The sequence below is a fragment of the Podarcis pityusensis genome (genome assembly GCF_964106645.2).
Source record: "Podarcis pityusensis genome assembly, chromosome: 18".
NCBI lineage: Eukaryota > Metazoa > Chordata > Lepidosauria > Squamata > Lacertidae > Podarcis > Podarcis pityusensis.
In genome coordinates this window covers 5,897,542-5,920,516 of record NC_138043.1, presented here as the reverse complement: position 1 = coordinate 5,920,516, position 22,975 = coordinate 5,897,542, and the positions used below count along the sequence as shown (strand labels likewise).

Here is a 22,975-nt window from a genome sequence, read left to right as displayed (position 1 = left end):
TGTTGGTCACTGAGAGTGAAGCTGAATCTCCATTCCATTTGCATGAGCTGCGTACATCTTTATGAAGTGATGCCATGGGTTGAGGGGTCAGTCTTCCAAAAGCAGAAGGTCTTATTTTTAAATGGAAAGCAAGGTAGAAATAATTAGTTTCAGAAACACACATACGAAGGCCGGGATCGAACCTGCAACCTTGGGTGTTTGCAGCACCACGCTTCAACCGACCGAGGTATCAGATCTATCGGTGGCCTTTTAGCCATGATGGTGAAATGGAATCTCCCAAGTCCAGAGGCAGCCCGTTTCTAATGAGTTGCTGAGGAGCAGACAGTTCCCTCCATGCCTTTATCAAGTTGCATAAACGGAAGAGATTTCAGCAGGGATGTTGCCTGGTTAAAGGAACATTTGCTGCCAAATGCATTTAGGTAAACTTGCATGTTCTTTTCTAGAACAGCGTGTTATTAAAAATAAAGGTAAAGGGACCCCTGACCATTAGGTCCAGTCGTGACCGACTCTGGGGTTGCGGCGCTCATCTCGCTTTATTGGCCTAGGGAGCCGGCGTTTGTCCGCAGACAGCTTCCGGGTCATGTGGCCAGCATGACTAAGCCACTTCTGGCGAACCAGAGCAGCACACGGAAACACTGTTTACCTTCCCGCCGGAGCGGTACCTATTTATCTACTTGCACTTTGTGCTTTCGAACTGCTAGGTTGGCAGGAGCTGGGACCGAACAACGGGAGCTCACCCCGTCGCGGGGATTCGAACCGCCGACCTTCTGATCAGCAAGTCCTAGGCTCTGTGGTTCAACCCACAGTGCCACCCGCGTCCCTGTTATTAAAAATAAGTAGCATTTAAGCCTGTGATGGGCTGCCGTTGGAAATGTAGCTTGTGTACAGCCCTACACATTTAAAGCACATCTCCCCATCGCACCCCAATAAACTTGAAATCTGTAGTTAAAGGTGTTTTGCCTCTGTGGAACTGTACCTCCATGAGGGGTAAACATTTCCCAGGTTTCTTGGGTAGGGGTTTGTGCTGTAAATATACAGCAGGATGTTGGGCAAGTCCTTGTTTGCGTATGAGAGATCGCTTATGAATACACAGCAGAAGGTTCCCTAGCGTTTGAGAGATTTGAAAAGGGAGAGATTCTCTCTCAAGTTTGCGAGGGGAGTTTGGGAGAAGTTTTGGCGGGTGCCTCTCTTCCCCAGCCGCCCTGATCCTGCTTTCAACGTGCGGCAACTGAAACCCCCACTGAACCAGGGGAGCCAGGGAAGGCTCAGAAACGGATTAGGAGCCGCTGAAAACATTTCCGCCCAGCCCGTCCCCCATCCTTTTTCTGGTGACATTTCTCTCTCTGCAAGGAAGGCGGTGGGGGCAGTTCCTCTGTGTGGTTTCCTGTGACGGTGGGGGCCAGCTTGCTGGTTTCGCGACGCTGGAACGTGCGGGAAAGGAAGTCGGCGCCTTCCTTGCCCTGGTGAAACGTTCTCCTGGGGGCTTCCATTTGGACCCCAGGCTGTTAAAAGAGCCTGCTGCCATGGTTTTCACATGGACCGAGCCAGTTTAAAGGAGTTCTAAGCTTGTGTGGCAGGCCTCTGTGCCATTACGGGGGGGCCTGCTGATTTTCCAAGGATGTTAAAAGGTAAAGGGACCCCTGACCATTAGGTCCAGTCGTGACCGATTCTGGGGTTGCGGCGCTCATCTCTCCGCAATTGCTAAGAGTCTCCCATCATCTGCTTGATTTTACATATTATTATTTATTAGGAATGGGACCTCCAAGGGCAGGGTGGGTAGGAAATAGATTCTGCTTGCATTTTATTAAGAAACGACCTAATTTATCTCGCTTGCGCTCCCTCCTGAAGCATCATCTTCCCAGACATTGTTTTCCCCCTTCAAAAACTTACAGTGGGATGGAGGGAAAGCGAGGGAAACATAGTTTGGATTTTGTTTTGGAGAGGAGCACGAATGAAAAGGGGGTTCGTTCCTCTCATTCCTTTCCTCATCATGGATGAGGAACCGGTTTCTCTCCAGGATTTCAACTGCACCGGCCCTCACCAACTCCTGACAGGGCACAGGCAGCCCTGCCCTGTTTCGTAGGGGCACCAAAGCACAGATCTATTAATGGAAAAGAAAAAATTGCCAGAGAGAACTGATCTCTGCCTTGGTGGGCCAGTTTGAAAAACCGGGAGCCTGCGAGTGCTCTTAGGATCGCAAGCGAACTTCTGAAATGAGAGGAGCCTGCTAGCAGAGACCTTTGAATCCTGCGTGTGTGCAGTTTTCTTCACGGGGAGGGTTTCTGTACCTGGCCCAGCGCACACCTGTCTTTAGGGTTTCTTTGCATGTGCAACATGCAAAAAGCACTGCTCTTTAGAAACAGGTTCCAGAGCTGTCTTGACTGCCTGTGCTCTTTCATATGATCTTGTAATTCTCATTTCATTCAGATTCAGGCTTTTTCAGTCCCCCCCCCCGACACTTGTGGAATGCCCTCCCCAGGGAGGCACACCCAGTTTCGTTGTCATCAGTTTTGAGGAACCAGGCAAAGACTCTTTTCTTTATCTGGGCTTTTTGCTCCTTAATTTGAGCAAAATTCCACCTCTTTTCGTGGGGTGGGATCTATTAAGTCCTGAATTTGTTTTTGTTTTTTCCTGTTTATCTGCGTTTTTACATTGCTCCTGGATGTTCTTAATTGGTTTTAACGTAAGTTGCTTTGGGTAACTCTGTGAGGAAAGCGATTAAGAAATATAAACAGTGATAGTTAATCATATTGCTGATAAATTAAAGACCTAGTGTCCATTGTTTACACTTAAGCCACTTTCTTTCAATCTCCTCCTTCATTTTCTTTCGCAATCTGTTCACCATATAAAGTTGGTATTCTTGCATGCCAGGCATGAGACGCCTGAAAACGTCGTTGATTAAATTATGCCTTTATCTTGCCCTTCCTTCAAAAGAGCTCAAGGTGGTGGTGAGTGTAATGTTTGCCTCCCATTTTACCTGCACAACAACCATGTGGTGTAGGTCATGCTGAGAGACTGAGCCCGTCTCAAGATCATGAGTAAGGTATATGAATTCTCTGTAAGGTTTTAGCCAAAAATTCTAACCCCCCAGGACACTGTACTTCATTCAGCCTGTGCCCTCAATTCTTGTTGTTGTTGTTGAGTTGTTTAGTTGTGTCTCACTCTTCGTGACCCCCTGGACCAGAGCACACCAGGCACTCCTGTCTTCCACTGCCTCCCATAGTTTGGTCAAACTCATGTTCATAGCTTCAAGAACACTGTCCCACCATCTCGTCCTCTGTGGTCCCCTTCTCCTTGTGCCCTCCATCTTTCCCAACATCAGGGTCTTTTCCAGGGAGTCTTCTCTTCTCATGAGGTGGCCAAAGTCTTGGAGCCTCAGCTTCAGGATCTGTCCTTCCAGTGAGCACTCGGGGCTGATTTCCTTCAGAATGGATAGGTTTGATCATCTTGCAGTCCATGGGACTCTCAAGGGTCTCCTCCAGCACCAGAATTCAAAAGCATTAATTCTTCAGCGATCAGCCTTCTTTATGGTCCAGCTCTCACTTCCATACATCACTACTGGGAAAACTATAGCTTTAACTATACGGACGTTTGTTGGCAAGGTGATACCTCTGCTTTTTACGATGCTGTCTAGGTTTGTCATCGCTTTTCTGCCAAGAAGCAGGCGTCTCTTAATTTCGTGGCCGTTGTCACCATCTGCAGTGATCATGGAGCCCAAGAAAGTAAAATCTCTCACTGCCTCCATTTCTTCCCCTTCTATTTGCCAGGAGGTGATGGGACCAGTGGCCATGATCTTCGTTTCTTTGATGTTGAGCTTTAGACCATAATTGTGCTGAGGTTCTTTAATTCCACCTCACTTTCTGCCATCAAAGTTGTGTTATCTGCATATCTGAGGTTGTTGATATTTCTTCCAGCAATCTTAATCCTGGTTTGGGATTCATCCAGCCCAGCCTTTCGCATGATGAATTCTGCATATATGTTAAATAAGCAGAGAGACAATATACAGCCTTGTCGTACTCCTTTCCCAATTTTGAACAAATTATTTGTTCCACATCCAGTTCAAACTGTAGCTTCTTGTCCCACATAGAGATTTCTCAGGAGACAGATGATGTGATCAGGCACTCCCATTTCTTTAAGAACTTGCCATAGTTTGCTGCTTTCTATCTATCATAGTTATGCAACTGTCTGACAGCATTTCTTGACTACAGAAGGCTAGAAGATTCACATTGTAATGGGGCTCAAACATACTGTCATCAGTGGACTCCTAGATCCCCTCTGGGGGTTCCTAGATCCCTTGAATCTACTGTACTGACTTTTCAATTAGTAAAGCAGTCATAATTGTCGTTTTTGGTATCCCCTGTCTCCTTTCATTGTCTGAACATTAAAACAAAACAAAACTGTGTAAAGTGAATGGACTTGTAAGTCAAGGATGAGGAACCTGATGCCTCCCTCCTCCATTGTTATGTTGGACTCCCATCAGCCCCCAGTCAATATACAACTCCCATCAGCCCCCAGTCTCAGGTCAGGGATGGCAGGATTTGTGTTCCAGCTGCATCTCCATCCCTCCCGAGTCCTTTATTTGGAGCTTGCTGTCGTGTGTTCACAATCTTTTAGGTCTCCACCTTATTAAAAACAAAACAAACACACTGTGCTCACTTTCTCAGTCGCCAAGCCCTGGTTTTGTGAGGTTCCATCCCTGCCTCTGTGGCTGTGCCTGGTCCAGCTTGTGCCACTAAATTAGACGAATTACACAAAGCAAATGAAATACCGTTAAAATCCCTGAAACGAGAAGCAGTCGGCTAGAAATACTATCTTATAGAATTAAACTAAATAACAAAAATCAAAAAGTTTAAGGGGAAAATTAGAAAAACCTAGAATTGAACAAAGCCTTAACGGGCTGCCGGCTACAAACCTCGTTTCACCGAACTATTTTTTGTTATTTAGTTTAATTCTATAAGATAATATTTCTAGTCGATTACCAGGGATTTTCACGGTATTTCATTTGTTTTGTGTAATTTCTCGGTTCCGCGACTGTCTTTTTTTCTACCAAATTAGATGAAGCTGGACCTAACGGCCAGGGGTCCCTTTACCTTTTTAACCTAGGCATTGGAGTGCTTCCCAGAAGATCAGTGATCAGTCACATCCACAGCTTCCATTTAAAGCACGTGACTTCCATCCTGGGGGAACCATAATTTGTTAAAGGTGCTGGGAGTTGCAGCTCTGTAAGGAGCAAGCTACAGTTTCTAGGGTGCAGTATGCATGGCCTTGGCACTGAAATTTGTTGTCATGGGGAATTTTGTGGGTGCTCCCAGGGCCCCAGGGAGTTGGCGCCTATGCTTTAAATTTATGGTGTGCCTGTTGTTTCAAAACTCACAAGGAAATGTGGATTTGGCTTCCGTCTTCCTGTGCATCTGATGTGCGGCAAACTCTCATTCCCACTGGGCGCATACATAGTGGGAAGGGGTGGGGAACCTTTATGTGGATTGTGACGTGCAGTGATTTGTAGTTTTTGCTTTACACGGCACCCATCCTTGCTGCGTGGTGCTTTAATAATATAATAATAATAAATTATATTTATACCTGCCCTCCCCAGCCAAGGCCGGGCTCAGGGCGGCTAACAAGCAAGAATAAAAACAAGTTGAATGAATACAACTTAAAAACAAGATTAAAGTACAACATTGAAACATTAAAATGCAGCCTCATCGCAGGAGGAGAAAGGAAAAAAGAAAGAGGGGGAGGAAATCAAATTGACTCCAAGCCAAAGGCCAGGCGGAACAATTTCTGCTTTGCAGAATACTGTAGAGCAGATCCCTGCCCCAAGGTGCTTCCAGTTAAAAATTTGGCATGGGGGAAGCAGAGGGAGGGAAGGGAAATGGAGTCACAGGCAGGTGGGGCATTCTGTTTATTTTGGACACACAGGCTGACCTATGACAATTGGGACTAAGGAAGGCATTTTTCCTCCTTGTGGTCTGTGCATGTGTGTTTGTGTGTGTGTGTGTTTTTTTTGCTTTGTATACAAAACTCACAGAAGTCGCAGACAGTTGCCGCTTTGCCAGCGCATCGTGGGTTGATACCGGAGCTTTTCTCTGCCAGGAGTGGGGAGTCTCTGCGACTTTGAAACACGTCCTACGTGACGTGTCTCTTGGCTGCCGCTGAAGCGGCTTTTCTATATATATATAATTAAATTTTCTGTTCTACAATTTCGAATATTCATTTAAACAACCTTAAAATATCAAAAACTTCCCTTCTTCTCTTTCCATGGTTCATTTTGCATAACATAAACCCCCGCAAATTTTATATAAACTAAACCATTCGGTATTCCATTACTGCATCCATCAAAACTTATTTACGCTGTTGAATTTATCATAAAGTTGCCAACGTTTTCAATTTCCCCCCTTAAACATATCCCAATCTTCTTTAAATGTATGTTCTTCTTGTTCTCTTATTCTGTGTGTTACGTCCGCAAGCTGCGCATATTCCGTCCGTTGAAGCTGCCACTCTTCTTTGGTTGGGACCTCGCTCGTTTTCCATTTGGGGGCTAACAGAACACGGGCCACAGTCGTGGCTTACATGCCGTATTTTTTGCTCTATAAGACTCACTTTTCCCCTCCTAAAAAGTAAGGGGAAATGTGTGTGCGTCTTATGGAGCGAATGCAGGCTGCGCAGCTATCCCAGAAGCCAGAACAGCAAGAGGGATCGCTGCTTTCGCCGTGCAGCAATCCCTCTTGCTGTTCTGGCTTCTGGGATTCAGATTTTTCCCCCTCTTGTTTTCCTCCTCCAAAAACTAGGTGTGTCTTATGGTCTGGTGTGTCTTATGGAGCGAAAAATATGGTAAATATAACCTTTTCTGCCACCTGTGAAGCGGCCTTTGTAGAACCTGTCGCGATTCTCTGTGGTGCAAAAACTCCTTTAGAAACACCAGCTCCCCACTCAAGATGGAAACAACTCAGTTTTCGGTTAGATGAAAACGTGAACTGTGGGTTAGCCATCCTTGCTTTCCAGACTTTTTCTCCCTTGGTGGAGGTGAAATGTGTCACAGGGCTTCAACGAGAGATGGTGGAGATTTCCTTTCCACCCAGGCAGCAGGCTCGCTCGAATCATCAAGGTTTTCGGCCGGGAGATGGGAGTGGGCGGCTTGCGTCTGGCTGTGGAAGGGTGGGTTCGGATTACATCTCTTGGCCTTCTCTCGCTCTTTGTATCCTCTCCTCGGTTTAGCCTTTAAGCACCGAGCCTCTGACGTAGGTTTGTGGGGGCCCTTTGCCTTGCCATCCCACCCAACTGTTGCTTGAGCTGGGATTTGAACGCAGGAGCGCCACTCCTCTCTCTGGAGTTGCCAGGAAGACTTGGACCTCTGCGAATCCCGAAGCAAACAAACCGATCTGCACCTCTCGGGTAATGAGAGATTAGATTTCTGCCGAATTCAGCAGGGGACACAGGTCTCGAACGTTTAGACGCAAGTCGTCGTTTGGCATCCGTCTTCCTCAGGAGACAACGGAGGAGCACGCTTTTGCAGGGGGTGAGGTCCAGCTGCTGGACAGCAGCAGTGTGCCTGCTGTGACTGTCGAGACCGATGAAGGAGAGACATGCTTTGTTGCAGCTGGGGCAAACGAAGGCGCCCAGTTGTATGTTTTGAGGGGAAATTCATTTAAGAGACTTGAGCACATATCTAAAAGTCAGCTGGGTGGTGTTCTTTAATGGAAATAATTTGCAACGTGTAAGGCAGGCTTGGAATGTACTTTGGGGGGGTGCAAAATGGGATGTTGTCCCATGTTAGACAGGGTTATACAGTGGTACCTCCGGTTAAGAATTTAATTCATTCCGGAGGTCCGTTCTTGACCTGAAATTGTTCTTAACCTGAAGCACCACTTTAGCTCATGGGGCCTGCTGCTGCCGCCACGCCGCCGGAGCACGATTTCTGTTCTCATCCTGAAGCAAAGGTCTTAACCCAAGGTACTATTTCTGGGTTAGCGGAGTCTGTAACCTGAAGCGGATGTAACCTGAAGCGTGTGTAACCCGAGGTACCACTGTATCTTAAAGGTGAAGAGACCCCTGACCATTAGGTCCAGTCGTGGCCGACTCTGGGGTTGTGGCGCTCATCTCGCTTTACTGGCCGAGGGAGCCGGCGTACAGCTTCCCGGTCATGTGGCCAGCAGGACTAAGCCGCTTCTGGCGAACCAGAGCAGCGCACGGAAACACCATTTACCTTCCTGCTGGAGTGGTATCTATTTATCTACTTGCACTTTGACGTGCTTTCAAACTGCTAGGTTGGCAGGAGCAGGGACCGAGGAACGGGAGCTCACCCCGTTGTGGGGATACGAACCGCTGACCGTCTGATCAGCAAGTCCTAGGCTCTGTGGTTTAACCCACAGCGCCACCCGCGTCCCACGAACATATCTTAGCAGTTGCTTAAAAACCACCCACGAAGGACGGATTTCTCCAATGAAGCAGAAAACCGTCATCGCTCAGTGGGAATACAGTGGTACCTCGGGTTACATACGCTTCAGGTTGCAGACTCCGCTAACCCAGAAATAGTACCTCGGGTTAAGAACTTTGCTTCAGGATGAGAACAGAAATCATGCTCTAGTAGTGCAGTGGCAGCAGGAGGCCCCATTAGCTAAAGTGGTGCTTCAGGTTAAGAACAGTTTCAGGTTAAGAACGGACCTCCAGAACGAATTAAGTACTTAACCCGAGGTACCACTGTACTGGAATCCTTGCCCAAGGGCTCTTTGAAACCCGGATCCAGTGCTGTCCCACCCCCCCGCCTTCTGAGACCCATCAACCCCAGAAGCATCTATCTGCCATCTCGCAGTTTGGTGAGGGGGAATCTACTCTTTCCATGTTCAAAGGCGCCATTCGCCAAGCTTCGCTTCGCAGATTCTAGGGCTGCAAACTCATGGTTTGCGATGGAAACTCGAGATTCGCGTCTGATGGCAGAACTCTTTCAAGACAGGCTAGAAAGACGCAGCTGTCACCAGAACCCCTTATTTCTTCTCCCTCTCTCTCTCTCTCTCGGAGGGAGGTGTATTTTAGTATGCCCCTCACCTCCTTGAGAAGCATAAATGTTCCCAGAAGATCCCAGAACTAAAGGCACCTCTGAAGTTTCGTACCCTTGTTATGATAGATAGATAGTATTGCATATTAAGGTAAAGTTAAAGGGGCCCCTGACCATTAGGTCCAGTCGTGGCCAACCCTGGGGTTGCGGCGCTCATCTCGCTTTATTGGCCGAGGGAGCCGGCGTACAGCTTCCGGGTCATGTGGCCAGCAGGACTAAGCTGCTTCTGGCGAACCAGAGCAGCGCATGGAAACGCCGTTTACCTTCCTGCCAGAGTGGTACCTATTTATCTACTTGCACTTTGACGTGCTTTCGAACTGCTAGGTGGGCAGGAGCTGGGACCGAGCAACGGGAGCTCACCCCGTCATTGCGGGGATTCGAACCGCCGACCTTCCGATCGGCAAGTCCTAGGCTCTGTGGTTTAACCCACATCGCCACCCGCGTCCCATATTATAATACTATAAATAATGATCACTTGGATGTAACCACACACACCCCCTTTTTCTGCTGCACCATTACGTCCTTTTCCGGCGCCTCCTGCCCCAGCTCCCTGGTAGTTATGCTTCTGAGAAGAGGCTGTTGGTGAAATTCTTGCAGGTTACTACAGATTTGTTTTTTTGGGGAGGGGCTGGTAGATTTCGTGCATCGCAGCTGCCGTTCTTGCAGGTCAGGCCTGCCCATCTTTTCGCAGGGGCTTTTCTGGAAAGATTCAGGCAGAGCAAAAGTTTTGTTTTGCAGCAGTTTTGAAACCGCCGGGGGGGGGGGAGACGGACGAAAGCAGCGATCTCTCGTGGAAGGGCCTTAATCTCCTCCACCACCCCGGGGGCACCCGGGATTACGGGGTGGTGGAGGAGCTTAAGCCCCCCCCCCCACATCCCTTTGGAAAAACAACAACACGAGAACTTCTACATTTGAGGATTCAACAATATTATCAATTTGAGCCAGCCGCCCGGGCACCGAGATAATCGCTCCCGAACTCCAGCCTCAAAGTCCTATCTGCTTTCCTCCAGTTTTAATCGTGGGGGTGTGTTGGGGGGGTAGACATAGAAGCACATGCAGATGTTCAATTAATAACGGGAGCGCTGGCTGAGTTTGCACCGGTCCCTGCATTGTTTATTGAGTAACAACGGTTGCCCCGGGTGACGCAGTCCACTCCCGTTTCCAGGGGCCGGTTGCCCGGCAACGGATAGAATGCTTCCCAAACTAAACAATGCCACCCCCCCCTCACCACGACTCTCCCTCCTCCCTCCTCCCATTAAAAACACACTAAATATGTCAGGCTGATTTGTCAATCGTTCCAGGGCAGATGGCAGGGGCGGGGGGAGAGGGTTGCAGAGAGAGGGAGAAGGAAAATAATCATTTCTTCTCTATAGTAATTGAAATGGAGCTGTTTTATTTTATTTTATTTTTTCTAATGCTGCTTGTTTTTCAAAAAGAGCAACAGATGCAAGCCAAGCACCCCGCGAACCCGATCTTCCTTAAAAACCAATGTTCAGGAAAGGAGGAGGAATTTTTTTGGGGGGGGGCTGTTTAAAAGAAAAAAGAGTTGCGTCCAACATTGGTCATACTCAAGAGTGGACCCGATGAAGTTGATGGGCAGGGCTGACCTGGGGCAAATGACCAGAGGCAGCGTGGTGCAGTGGTTAGAGCGCTGGACTATATCCTGGGGGGGGGGAGACCAGGGTTCGAATTCCCCCACTTGGCCACAAAGCTCGTGGGGCATGAACTTGGGGGGGGGGGGCGGTCACTGCGTCCCTCAGCCTAACCTACCTCGCAGGGTGGTTGTGGGGCTTAAAGGAGGAGGCGGAGAAGTGTGCAAGCCACTTTTCGGCCCCTAAAATAAAATGATTTTTTTCTGGGTCTGCTCTTAAGTGCAGGGTTCGCCTGTTCTTTCAGGAACAGCGGCAAAACGGGGCTCTTGGAGCCGACAGCAGCCGTTCTGCAAGGGGGCTTCTCCCTTCCTCCCTTCCACTGGCCCTTACTTGATTTCTTACTAAGTGAAAAGTGCTTTGCAAAGCCCCCTCTTTGGCGGCGGTTTGTGTAGATGAACGTGTGTGTATATGTGCCGGCGGGGGGAGCCTTTTGCTGAATGGAAAACAGAGGAAATGTTTTCGAGTTCCGCAACGAGACTTTAAAAGCCACGTGACATCTTTTGGGATTGTAAAGAGTTGTGCTTTCATTGTCGTTATATGAGCCGGGCTTCATGCCTGACTTAGCAAAATCTTCACGCTACCAGGGCTGTGAAGTGGCAGGCGAGGGGCAGGCAGAGTTTGCGGAGGCTAAAAATAATAATAATGATCACAATAACAATAATTGGTGTATTTATTTATTCAAAGCATTTCTGTCTTGTCCATCAGCCAGAATGCTCCAGAGCGTCTTACAAATGACAGTCCCTGCCCCTGGTCTTTTAACACCCCCCCCAAAAAAAGACACGACACAAAAGGAATGGTGGGCAGGGCAGAGGAAAGCAGCGCCAAATTGCTTACGATACGCAGGTGGGCTGAAAATGGGCTTCTCCCAGTTTGTTTTTAATTTAAAAAATAAAAATAAAGACTCGTTAGGCCCCAGAGAAATAGAGTTGTGTGCACACACTGCGTTTAAAGCTCACGTTTTCCTCCGAAGAATCCTGGGAGCCAGGAATTGCTTCTCTGCAAACTATAGTTCCCAGGATACATCTTTGAGAAAGCCATAAGCTGTAAAAGTATATGGTGTGTAAAGGGACCCCTGACCATTAGGTCCTGTCGTGGCCGACTCTGGGGTTGCGGCGCTCATCTCGCAGAGCAGCGCACGGAAACGCCATTTACCTTCCCGCTGGAGCGGTACCTATTTATCTACTTGCACTTTGACGTGCTTTCGAACTGCTAGGTTGGCAGGAGCAGGGACCGAGCAACGGGAGCTCACCCCGTCGCGGGGATTCGAACCGCCAACCTTCTGATCAGCAAGTCCTAGGCTCTGTGGTTTAACCCACAGCGCCACCTGCATCCCGATAGCCAGGCACAAAATGTGCCTGGTGAATTTTGAACTTTGATGTAAACCGAGCCAACATTCTTTTCCCCTTTATTGGAGATCTGGGGTGGGGTCTGAAGGTTGCCTGAAACCACCTCTTGAGATCACGGCAGAGGTGGAGATGTTTTCTTGACTTGTATATCTCTGTCGCTCTTCAGCCATAAATTCCTAATGATGCTTAGGTGCAGTTTGATGCTTTAGGCCAGGGGTCAGCAAACTTTTTCAGTAGGCAGCCGGGCCACTGCCCCTCAGACCTTGTGGGGGGCCAGACTATATTTTGAAGGGGGGAAAAATGAACAAATTCCTATGCCCCACAAATAACCCAGAGACGCATTTTAAATAAAAGGACACATTCTACCCATGTGAAAACACGCTGATTCCCAGACCATCCGCAGGCCGGATTTAGAAGGCGATTGGGCCGGATTTGGCCCCCGGGCCTTAGTTTGCCTACCCATGTTTTAGGCATTGGCCATTAAGAAAACCCCCGGTAAGCAGAACTGAAGTAAGGAAATCTAACCTAACATCAAATAGGGTTGCTGTTTTTAAAGAAGACTTTTGGTGGTTCCCAATACTAATACTCAGAGGAGCCCCATTGAAATCACTAGACTTAAGTAATTTGACTTCCATTAATTTTAGTAGGTCAGCTCTGAATTATTACCTAATGGGATGCTGTCCTTTAGATTACAAATGTCAGATTACTTGGTTGAATTGCATTCTCTTACTAAAATCCGCAGGGCTGTACTAAAGACTGGGGTCTCTGCAATGACAAAAATTTAGACTGTCTTCCTAAGGTCCAGGCACTGCCTCAGCCTGCAAAGGACGGGTGCAGAACCTTTTATCAGCTCGAGGGCCGCATTATCTTCTGCGCAAACTTCCAGGGGCCACATTCCAGTGGTGGGCGGAGCCAGGGACAAAAAGTGGGCGGGGCGACAAACATCAATTTCACTTCTGGGCAGTAGGCTTGTTTCTCCACAAATGTGCACGATTCTCTCTGTCCTCTCTACACAGGGGAGCTAGAGAAGAGGCAGAGAGGTTGGATACAACCCACATACCCTCCAACATTTCTCCGATGAAAATAGGGACACCCTATTCCAGAAATATTATTATTATTATTATTATTATTATTATTATTATTATTATTACCCTGCCTATCTGAGTGGGTTGCCCCAGCCACTCTGGGCAGCTTCCAACCTATATAAAAACATAATAAAACATTAAACATTTTTTAAAAAATCCTTATACAGGTGAAACTCGGAAAATTAGAATATCGTGGAAAAGTTCATTCATTTCAGTAATTCAACTTAAAAGGTGAAACTAATATATGAAATAGACTTATGACATGCAAAGCAAGATATGTCAAGCCTTGATTTGTTATAATTGTGGTGATCATGGCATACAGCTGATGAAAACCCCAAATTAACAGTCTCAGAAAATTAGAATATTAAATGAAATCAGCAAAACAAGGATTGCAAATAGACCAGTATTGGACCTCTGGGCTTTTCATCAGCTGTACGCCATGATCATCACAATTATAACAAATAAAGGCTTGACATATCTCGCTTTGCATGTCATGAGTATCTCATGTATTAGTTTCACCTTTTAAGTTGAATTACTGAAATAAATGAACTTTTCCACGCTATTCTAATTTTCCGAGTTTCACCTGTACGGGGCTGCCATCAGATGTCTTCCAAAGGTTGTATAGCGACTTATCTCCTTGACTTGTGGGGGCGGATGATGGCAGGAATCTACTTGAATTAATCAAGTTTCTTTATTCATGTAGCAGACCTTTCGAAACCTCTGCCTTGGCGCCACTTGGAAAGAAAGCTGTGCCCCTCCTCCTTTAGATCCGATCCTCCTTCCCCTTTTTCCTCTGTTTCCCTCCCTTCTCTTTCTGCCTTTTCTTCTAAAAACACGGAGCAATCCAAACCACCCTTGTGACCCACTGTTTGATTCTGAAAACACCAGCGATCCGGGGGATGCTACCGGAAAAAATCCGAGGGCTCCCTTGGACAAAAACAAAGACACCAACCAGGATAACTTGGAGCAAAACAGCAGCTTGTAGGCTTGGCCTTTATTGAACCGTTGCAACAGGGTGTTCCCCTCACTTGCAGGAGAGAGGAAAGACACAGAAAAATGGTGTGCAAGACCTTATAAAAACTTTTGAAATTCCCATCCTGTAGGTCAAGCCCACCCCCAGAAACATCATGCATACATTACAGAAAGGAGGGGTTGAGGGAGAAGTTGTGGTGGTAACCTGAGTGTCCTGTCACCTGGCTGGTTCCTCCTTTCCCCCTGCCCATGAGTCACTTCCAGGAGACAAAGGGGAGTTGGCAGTTTCCTGCCCCCAGAGGGAAGATCTGATCATTGTCCTTTGTTCCAGTCCATGCTGAATCCACTCCCATATGCAAGTTCTTTGTAATCTTGATTGTCTTCTGTCTAGGACCATCAGGGTTGGCATAGCAACTGGGCAGGGCTCCTGTGGATGTGCTGGCCTGGCCTGTATCAAACCTTCCCCATTTTGTAGTCCTTCCTTCATGGAGTAAAATGAAAGTGGAACAGTGCAAATCCGATGTATGCTTGATTTTCTATGAATTTATAACAGAAGTGTAGCGTATGTAGTGTGTGAGTGTGAGTGTGTGTGAAGTTTGTACAAACTGAATGATGGGGAGATGGGTTTCCTGCTACAGGGACTGGGGGACAAGAGCCCGTTTTCTAAACACTGTTTGGCTTCTCCAGGGTCACGGCACATGTTAACCCCAGAAATAGAACCCAGAAGTTGGTTCCTTGCTTCTCTGGCCCCCCCTCCCCTCTTTCCAAATAGTTCCTTTTCCTGTTGCATGCTCTCTGCCTAGATACCGAGCCCAGCGCAGGGTAAATAGAGACGGTTTCTAGGGACTCCATCTGTCCGGAGTGTCTGCCTAGTTTGCTTGCGAGTCAGAGTTTGCTCGTCAGTGACGCAAGAGGCGGTGTCTATTTGCGACTCTCTTTCCATCAGCATTCCTGCATTATGGAAACCCACTTTAGTATAACTCCGTGGGATGGCTAAAAGAAAAAAATTGGGGGGGGAGTGGTTACGTTTTGTTTTTGATTGGCAAGTTTTCCCGCGTGGCTTCAGTTAAGAGCAGAATTTCACTGCTGAATGAGGTCCATCTAGTCCAGGGGTCAGCAGACTTTTTCAGCAGGGGGCCGGTCCACTGTCCCTCAGACCTTGTGGGGGGCCGGACTGTATTGTTTTTTTGGAGGGGGGAAATGAACGAATTCCTATGCCCCACAAATAACCCAGAGATGCATTTTAAATAAAAGGGCACATTCTACTCATGTGAAAACACGCTGATTCCCAGACCGTCCACAGGCCGGATTTAGTAATAATAATAATAATAATAATTATTAATTATTATTTATACCCCGTACATCTGGCTGAGTTTCCCCAGCCACTCTGGGCGGCTCCCAATCAAGTGTTAAAAACAGTACAGCGTTAAATATTAAAAACTTCCCTGAACAGGGCTGACTTCAGATGTCTTTTAAAGATAGGATAGCTGCTTATTTCCTTCACATCTGAAGGGAGGGTGTTCCACAAGGTGAGCGCCACTACCAAGAAGGCCCTGTGTCTGGTTCCCTGTAACCTCACTTCTCGCAATGAGGGAACCGCCAGAAGGCCCTCGGAGCTGGACCTCAGTGTCTGGGCTGAACGATGGGGGTGGGTGGAGACGCTCCTTCAGGTATACAGGACCGAGGCCGTTTAGGGCTTTAAAGGTCAGCACCAACACTTTGAATTGTGCTCGGAAACGTACTGGGAGCCAATGAAGGTCTCTCAGGGCTGGTGTTATGTGGTCCAGGCGGCCACCAGTCTAGCTGCCGCATTCTGGATTACCGTATTTTTCACTCTATAGGACGCATCGGACCACAGGACGCACCTTGTTTTAGAGGGAGAGAACAAGGGAAAAAAATTCTCCCCCTCTCTGGTCAGCGCCCCTTCAGCGAAGCGGCAGGAGAAACGGAGCCCCTTCCATTTCTCCTCCCGCTTCGCTGAAGGGGCGCTGCACAGCTCTCCCTCTCTGCTGAAGCCAGGAGAGTCTTGCTGAACCTGAAGCCTGCGGAGCGCAGCGGGAACTCGCACCGCTCTCCAAAGGCTTCAGGCAGCTATCCCTGAAGCCTGGAGAGCAAGAGGGGTCAGTGCGCACCGACCCCTCTCGCTCTCCAGGCTTCAGCGAAAGCAACGTGAAGCCTCTGGAGTGCGGAGGGAGCGCTTCCTCTGCGCTTCGGTGGCTTCGCGTTGCTATCGCTGAAGCCAAGGAGCCTGCATTCGCTCCATAGGACGCACACACATTTCCCCTTAATTTTTGGAGGGGAAAAAGTGTGTCCTATAGAGCGAAAAATACGGTAACTGCAGTTTCCGGGTCACCTTCAAAGGTAGCCCCACATAGAGCGCATTGCAGTAGCCCAAGCGGGAGATAACCAGAGCATGCACCACTCTGGCCAGGCAGTCTGCGGGCAGGGAGGGTCTCATCCTGCGCACCAGGTGGAAGGCAATTGGGCCAGAAGGCAATTGGGCCAGATCCGGCCCCCAGGCCTTAGTTTGCCTACCCATGATCTAGTACATCATCCCATTCTCACAGGGGCCAACTAGATGGGAAGAGTGCAAACTGTCTCTCCTCCTGTGGTTTCTAGCCTCCGACAATGGGGTGGGGGGAGACGCTGGAAACAGCGGAGGCTGAACATACAGCCGTACCTTGGAAGTCGAACAGAATCCGTTCCGGAAGTCTGTTCGACTTCCAAAACGTTCAGAAACCAAAGCACGGCTTCCGATTGGCTGCAGGAAGCTCCTGCAGCCAATCGGAAGCCCCGTCAGACATCCAGGTTCCAAAGAACGTTCGCAAACTGGAATATTCACTTCCCGGTTTTCGGGAGCCAAAACGTTCAACTCGCAAGGTGTTCGGGATCCAAGGTACAACTCTAGTTTACACAGAGAAGCACTATCAATGTTTAAAAGGATCTGGACTAACTATTCTAGATCAAGTGTCCCTATTTTCCAGGGACAGTCCCGGATATACAGAAGCCATCCCAGTTTCTGATTCGATCCTGGAATGTCCCGCTTTTCCTTAGGGCGTCCGTATTTTTTTTAATTTTTTTTTAAAAATACTTTCAGATTTATACATTTTGCTGATTTTACAATCTGACCTTTCAAAGCCTGACTTCCTTCCCCCACCTTCTGCGGTTCCTTAAATTTTATTTTCAATATCTTCTGCATATCCAAATTAACTTAATTGGTTCATTTATTCATCTTCTTCAAATATATACTCTTTCGAAACTGCAGGTTACAACAACAATCCTGCCATTGTTTCTGTCTGCTTACAATTTATCTGTAAATATTCAATAAACAGTTTCCATTCTTTTATAAAAAGTTTGTATTTTCATCATAGAATTTTTTTAAAAAGTTTGATGTTTTATTATGTTTTCATAGACGTTGGAAAGCCTCCTAGAGTGGCTGGGGCAACACAGCCAGATGGGCGGGGTATAAATAGTAAAAAATATTATTATTATCACTGTTACTATCTGTCTATCTCAGCCTCAGCTGCAAAATAGGATAAATAAGTTGTAGGACCACAGTCGTGGCTATACATTAAAGGTAATTTGGGTGAACTGCATCTTGCCATTACAACGAGAAAGTAGAGTACGTGCCACATCTTGCAGTTAGAAAACAGTTCAGTGGATGGATTTGAAACTTGTCCATCCAAGAGAGACCCTTGCTGAATCTGGGGTAGACAGGGAAAGGGCTTATTGTGCAAATGTTGAACTTTGGATAGAAGGCCCTGGCATGCCTGCTGGTTCTGTGCATCTATAGACTTTGCTGGGGCGGTTTTTCCACCATTTTTGCATGCAGTGAAATTTTGCATAGGGGAACTGTTAGGGCCAGAGGCGCCAGCTTGCAAGTGCAATTGGGGGAATGATCGTGTACATGATGTTGCGACGCCGCGCGTGTGATCATTGCGCCTCCCTCCCTAAGCTGGGCAGAAGCTTCCCAAGGCTTTCGGAAGGACGCTCCAGGGGAACATATAGGGGGCTAGCCTAGTTTCCCTAGTCCACTGACAATGTGCCACTGGATGGAATTAGCTTCTGATGTTTGTTTTAGCTTTTAAGCATTTGTTAAATTCACTCTAGGGACGCGGGTGGCACTGTGGGTTAAACCACAGAGCCAAGGACTTGCCGATCAGAAGTTCAGCGGTTCGAATCCCGCAACGGGGTGAGCTCCCATTCCTCGGTCCCTGCTCCTGCCAACCTAGCAGTTCGAAAGCACGTCAAAGTGCAAGTAGATAAATAGGTACTGCTCCGGTGGGAAGGTAAACAGCGTTTCCGTGCGCTGCTCTGGTTCGCCAGAAGCGGCTTAGTCATGCTGGCCACGTGACCTGGAAGCGGTACGCCGGCTCCCTCAGCCAGTAAAGCGAGATGAGCGCCGCAACCCCAGAGTCGATAATGACTGGACCTAATGGTCAGGGGTCCCTTTACCTTTAAATTCACTCTGTAAAAAAATCTGACACACATAAAACCAATGAGAGATAAGGAATGGAAAGTGACTCCGCCGAAAGTAACTTGACGGTACAAATTTTAATCCGTACAATTGAAATTGGCTTAATCTTGAAGTGTAATCCAATGAGACTGAAGACGAGACACTTGAGGTCCTGGACAAGGCAGTAAAAGACCTTCTGGATCCTTGGACTGATTTACATCAATAAGAGAACCAATTTTTGATGCGGTAAAAGAGATGTGTTCACCACCAGCTACAATGTCAAGCTCCGGCCGGCCAACTCTGTCTGGAGGAGGGCATAAGCCACAGGGATCACCAATCTTTTCCATCAAGAGGCCAGTCCACTGTCCCTCAGACCTTGTGGGGGACCGAACTATATTTTTTTTTGGGGGGGGGGAGAACAAATTCCTATGCCCCACAGATAATTTCATTGTAATTAATTGTTAATTTCATTGTACACAGGTTGTACATTGACAGTAAAGGTATTTTTATTATTATTATTATTATCCAGAGATGCATTTTAAATAAAAGGACACATTCTGCTCATGTAAAAACATGCTGATTCCTGGACCGTCTGTGGGCCGGATTGAGAAGGCGATTGGGCCGCATCCGGCCCCCGGGCCTTAGTTTGCCTACCCATGGCATAAGGCATCATCTTCTTTCGTTATTTCCCTGTCATCGATCTCTTCCATCACACAGTTGTGTACGGAGGCTTCTTTTCTGATCACGACATCATTTTTAAAATAATTGCTGTTGTTTGCATATCTCGGTTTCCCGTCAGGGCGGAACTCGAACTCAAGATACTTGCGGCCGAACTTCCCCTTGTTGTGCCGAATGTAATAACGCAAATAGAAATTGCTTGCCATGGCTGCTGGCCCACCGAGAAACCAGCATGCACCCTTAGCTTCTGCCGTTAATTAAAAACTGTGTCTTTGTTCCCTCCCCAACCCCATCATCCTCTCTCTCCTAGAGCCAGGCATGCAGGAGTCCGAGGGCGGCTCAGATTCCACGACTCCTGTGGCGCTGCGAACGTCGGCATCGGTCCAGGCCCCTGTGGTCCAGCCGGTGCCAGCATCCCAGCAGGTAACCCCTCCATCCGCTCTCCTCTCCCAAGCGATGCTTTCTTGCTTCCTTCAACTCCGAGCCTTTGGGCAGGGAGAGGGCGGTCTTATCTGCTTGCTGCCTCCCACCACCACCAAGCTAGTATCAGGAATGGGTACCACAGGGCATCTGTTGAGGTCCACAGTCCCCTATGCAGTCTGTCTCTTGTCTGTTCACCTGTCCCTCATTGTTCGCAAACCTCACGAACCGTCTATACCAGGGATAATAATAAACAAATAATAATTTTTTATTTATACCCCGCCCTTCCCGGTTCAGAAAACCGGGCTCAGGGCGGCTGACAACAAATTTAAAACACTTAATTGATGCAACAAAAAACTAGCGTAAAATACAGTATAAAATGTGAAGTGTTTTAATTTGGGGGAAAATCCATCCAATAAACATTAGATGATCACCAGGGCTAGCTGGCTAAATTAGTCCTATTTGGGCCAGCGAGGAGACCAGGGGAGAATTAGCTGTGGGATACCAGAGCGGGTAATCTTCATAAAAAGGGAAGGAAGGGGAATAAAAGATCAGGCTGAATTCTAATTAAAGGCCAGGTGGAATAGCTCTGTCTTACAGGCCGGTGGAAGGAAGTTAAATCCTGCAGGGCCCTGGTCTCATGGGACAGAGCATTCCACCAGGTCGGAGCCATCACTGAGAAGGGTAGTCAACCTTTTTATACCTACCGCCCACTAATGCATCTTTCTTGATGGTGAAAGTTCCTTACCGCCCACCAGTGCTTGATGGAAGGAGGATTCAGCTTGTGCCGTAGAACCCCACACTGCCCACCTAGAATCCTGAAACGCCCACTAGTGGGTGTTAGGGACCAGGTTGACAACCCGTGGTCTATATGGATGGGGCAAGTTGTAGGGCCTGCAGCAGGCAGGACAAAGGGTGGAGGAGAAATTAGATTCATGTTCACATTCAAAGGCAAGCCTATTGAATTTGCACTCCCTGGAAGAAACACGCAAACTGAAACACAGCCATCCTTCGAAATTTGCAGTGACGGTGGAACCTTGGTTCTGGAATGGCTCAGTTGCCGAAAAAATCTGCTCCCGAACGCCGAAAACCTGGAATGAGTGTTCCGGTTTTCGAACGTTTTTCGGAAGCCGAACATCCGATGCGGCTGTCGGCTATTGTCTTGTGGCATCCGAAAACACCAAAATAGTTTTCTCGTGGCATGGCTGTATCTCCGATGTGCAGTGGCTCTACATGGCATGAAATGAGTTTGCAAACCACGGTTTAGTGTGCTTTCTCATTTGGCAAGCCATGGTTATAACCCTGACTCTGCTTCCAGAGGCCCCTGCCTTATAGAAATGGGAGTGGGGAGTGGGTGGGAAACAGCAATTTCTAAACCATGGCCTGGCTTTTATGTATGAAAGCACAAGCGATGGTTTTAAAACCATAGTTTACTGGTGATGTCCGGAAAGAACCAGGGTTTCGTGTGTATTCTTCAGTGTTTGCCAAGTGTTCAGCGGCAGCCTCTGTTGGACACAGCGAGCCGCTTGCAGGCTGTTTTAATTTTTGGCTTATTGCTAGATTCCGATGTGTTTCCTGGTAGGGTTTATATGCGTGTTGAACACTGCCTCGAGGGATGTCAGCAGAGAGGTGCTTTTGTAAATGTAAAGGCATCAGAAAGGGTGATTCCGTGTTTGTTTGTTTGTTTGTTTGTCTTCCAGAGGGTTTTGGTGCAGGCGACAGGCTCCACTCCGAAAGGGGCGCAAATGCAGCAGCTGTCCGTCCCCAGAGTCCAGCAGGTTCCACAGCAGGTAATATCCGTTTTGCAATGGAGACCAGGTTGCTCCCAGACTTCAGCTGAACCCTGTGCTGGCTTCAGAAAAAAAGTCAAACGGAAAAGAATAGACCATATCACACCATCAGATGTCTTAGTAAAAGGTAAAGGGACCCCTGACCATTAGGTCCAGTCGTGCTGTAAACGTTTATGTGCTGTAAACGGGACACGGGTGGCGCTGTGGGTTAAACCACAGAGCCTAGGGCTTGCCGATCAGAAGGTCAGCGGTTCGAATCCTGCGACGGGGTGAGCTCCCGTTGCTCGGTCCCTGCTCCTGACCACCTAGCAGTTCAAAAGCACGCCAGTGCAAGTAGATAAATAGGTACTGCTCTGGCGGGAAGGTAAATGGTGTTTCCATGCACTGCTCTGGTTCGCCAGAAGCGGCTTCGTCATGCTGGCCACATGCGGCCAATAAAGCGAGATGAGCGCCGCAACCCCAGAATCAGCCACGACTGGGCCAATTGGTCAGGGGTCCTTTACAGCACCTTAAAAACGAGGTCTTCATTGAGGTATCAGTCCTCCCACTACTTGGGAGTAAGTACCATTGAACTCAGGGGCACATACTTCTGAGTAGACACATTTTTCAAAACATAAATCCGAAGCGGCAGGATTTTCTTGTAATGAATTCTCTCTTCTTTTGATAATTCTGGAAGTCACCTAGCAAATGCAGGCCTGCTCTGAATTAGTTGACACATGTATCTATAGATTATTTATGACCTGGTGTTTGATTGGCATCCTCAAAGTTTGCAACACATAAATCGCACAAAGTCAAATCAGGAAACACCCTCCCCAACGTGGTGATCTTCAAATGTTGTTGGACCACAAATCCCATCAGCCCCAGCCTACATGGCCAGGGATGATGGGACTTGTAGTCCAAAACATACAGGCAGCACTTGGTTGAGGAAGGCTGCCTTAAGTCAAAAACCACAAGAGCCAGCACTTCCTGCCCCCCCAAACCAAGCATGTAATGCCTGTCTGAATACAACATCCTTTAAGTGAGTACCAGTGGGGGAAAGTTGGTTGGCAGTAACCCTCAGCCATACTGACTCCAAAAGGCAAGCTCTGAAAATTGCCAGAGACTCTTAATACAGCTCCCAGTGCCCCCATGTGGCTATTCCTGTCCTGTCGTTACTGCTTTCTGTCCAACTCCAGCACACCCAAAACAAGCCCAAATCAAGTAGTCTGTGTGCCTGTGAATATTATTTTTTAGAGTCTACTGGATAGGCAGAGTTGGTAGGCAGAGTCTCTGTGTCCCAGCAAATTCTGGGTATTGAATGCCACAGGAGGTGGCAACAGGGTGTTCACTGCCCCACGCAGGAGGGAGGATGAACCCAGAACATTAGTGCGCAAGCTCTTATATAGACTTTTGAAATTGCCGCCATGTAGCTCAAGACCCACCCCCAAAAACATCATACATAGGTCACAGAAGGGGCGGTCTACAGCAGAATCCTGTTTGGCAGGAAACCTGATAATGGGTTTACCTGAGCAGCCTGGCCATTCT

The 22,975-nt window shown here is 47.8% G+C and overlaps 1 protein-coding gene across 3 annotated transcripts in view; it reads left to right on the top strand.

The window, feature by feature from the left end:
- Positions 1-22,975, top strand: part of RFX2 (regulatory factor X2) — a 56,781-nt gene that overhangs the window by 3,857 nt on the left and 29,949 nt on the right. For all 3 annotated transcript variants that reach the window (XM_080988919.1, XM_080988918.1, XM_080988917.1), the window contains exons 2-3: positions 19,552-19,664; positions 21,362-21,451. In XM_080988919.1, the coding sequence (XP_080845045.1) occupies positions 19,560-19,664; positions 21,362-21,451 (195 nt within the window). In that variant the 5' untranslated portion in view covers positions 19,552-19,559. The remainder of the gene's footprint in view (positions 1-19,551; positions 19,665-21,361; positions 21,452-22,975) is intronic.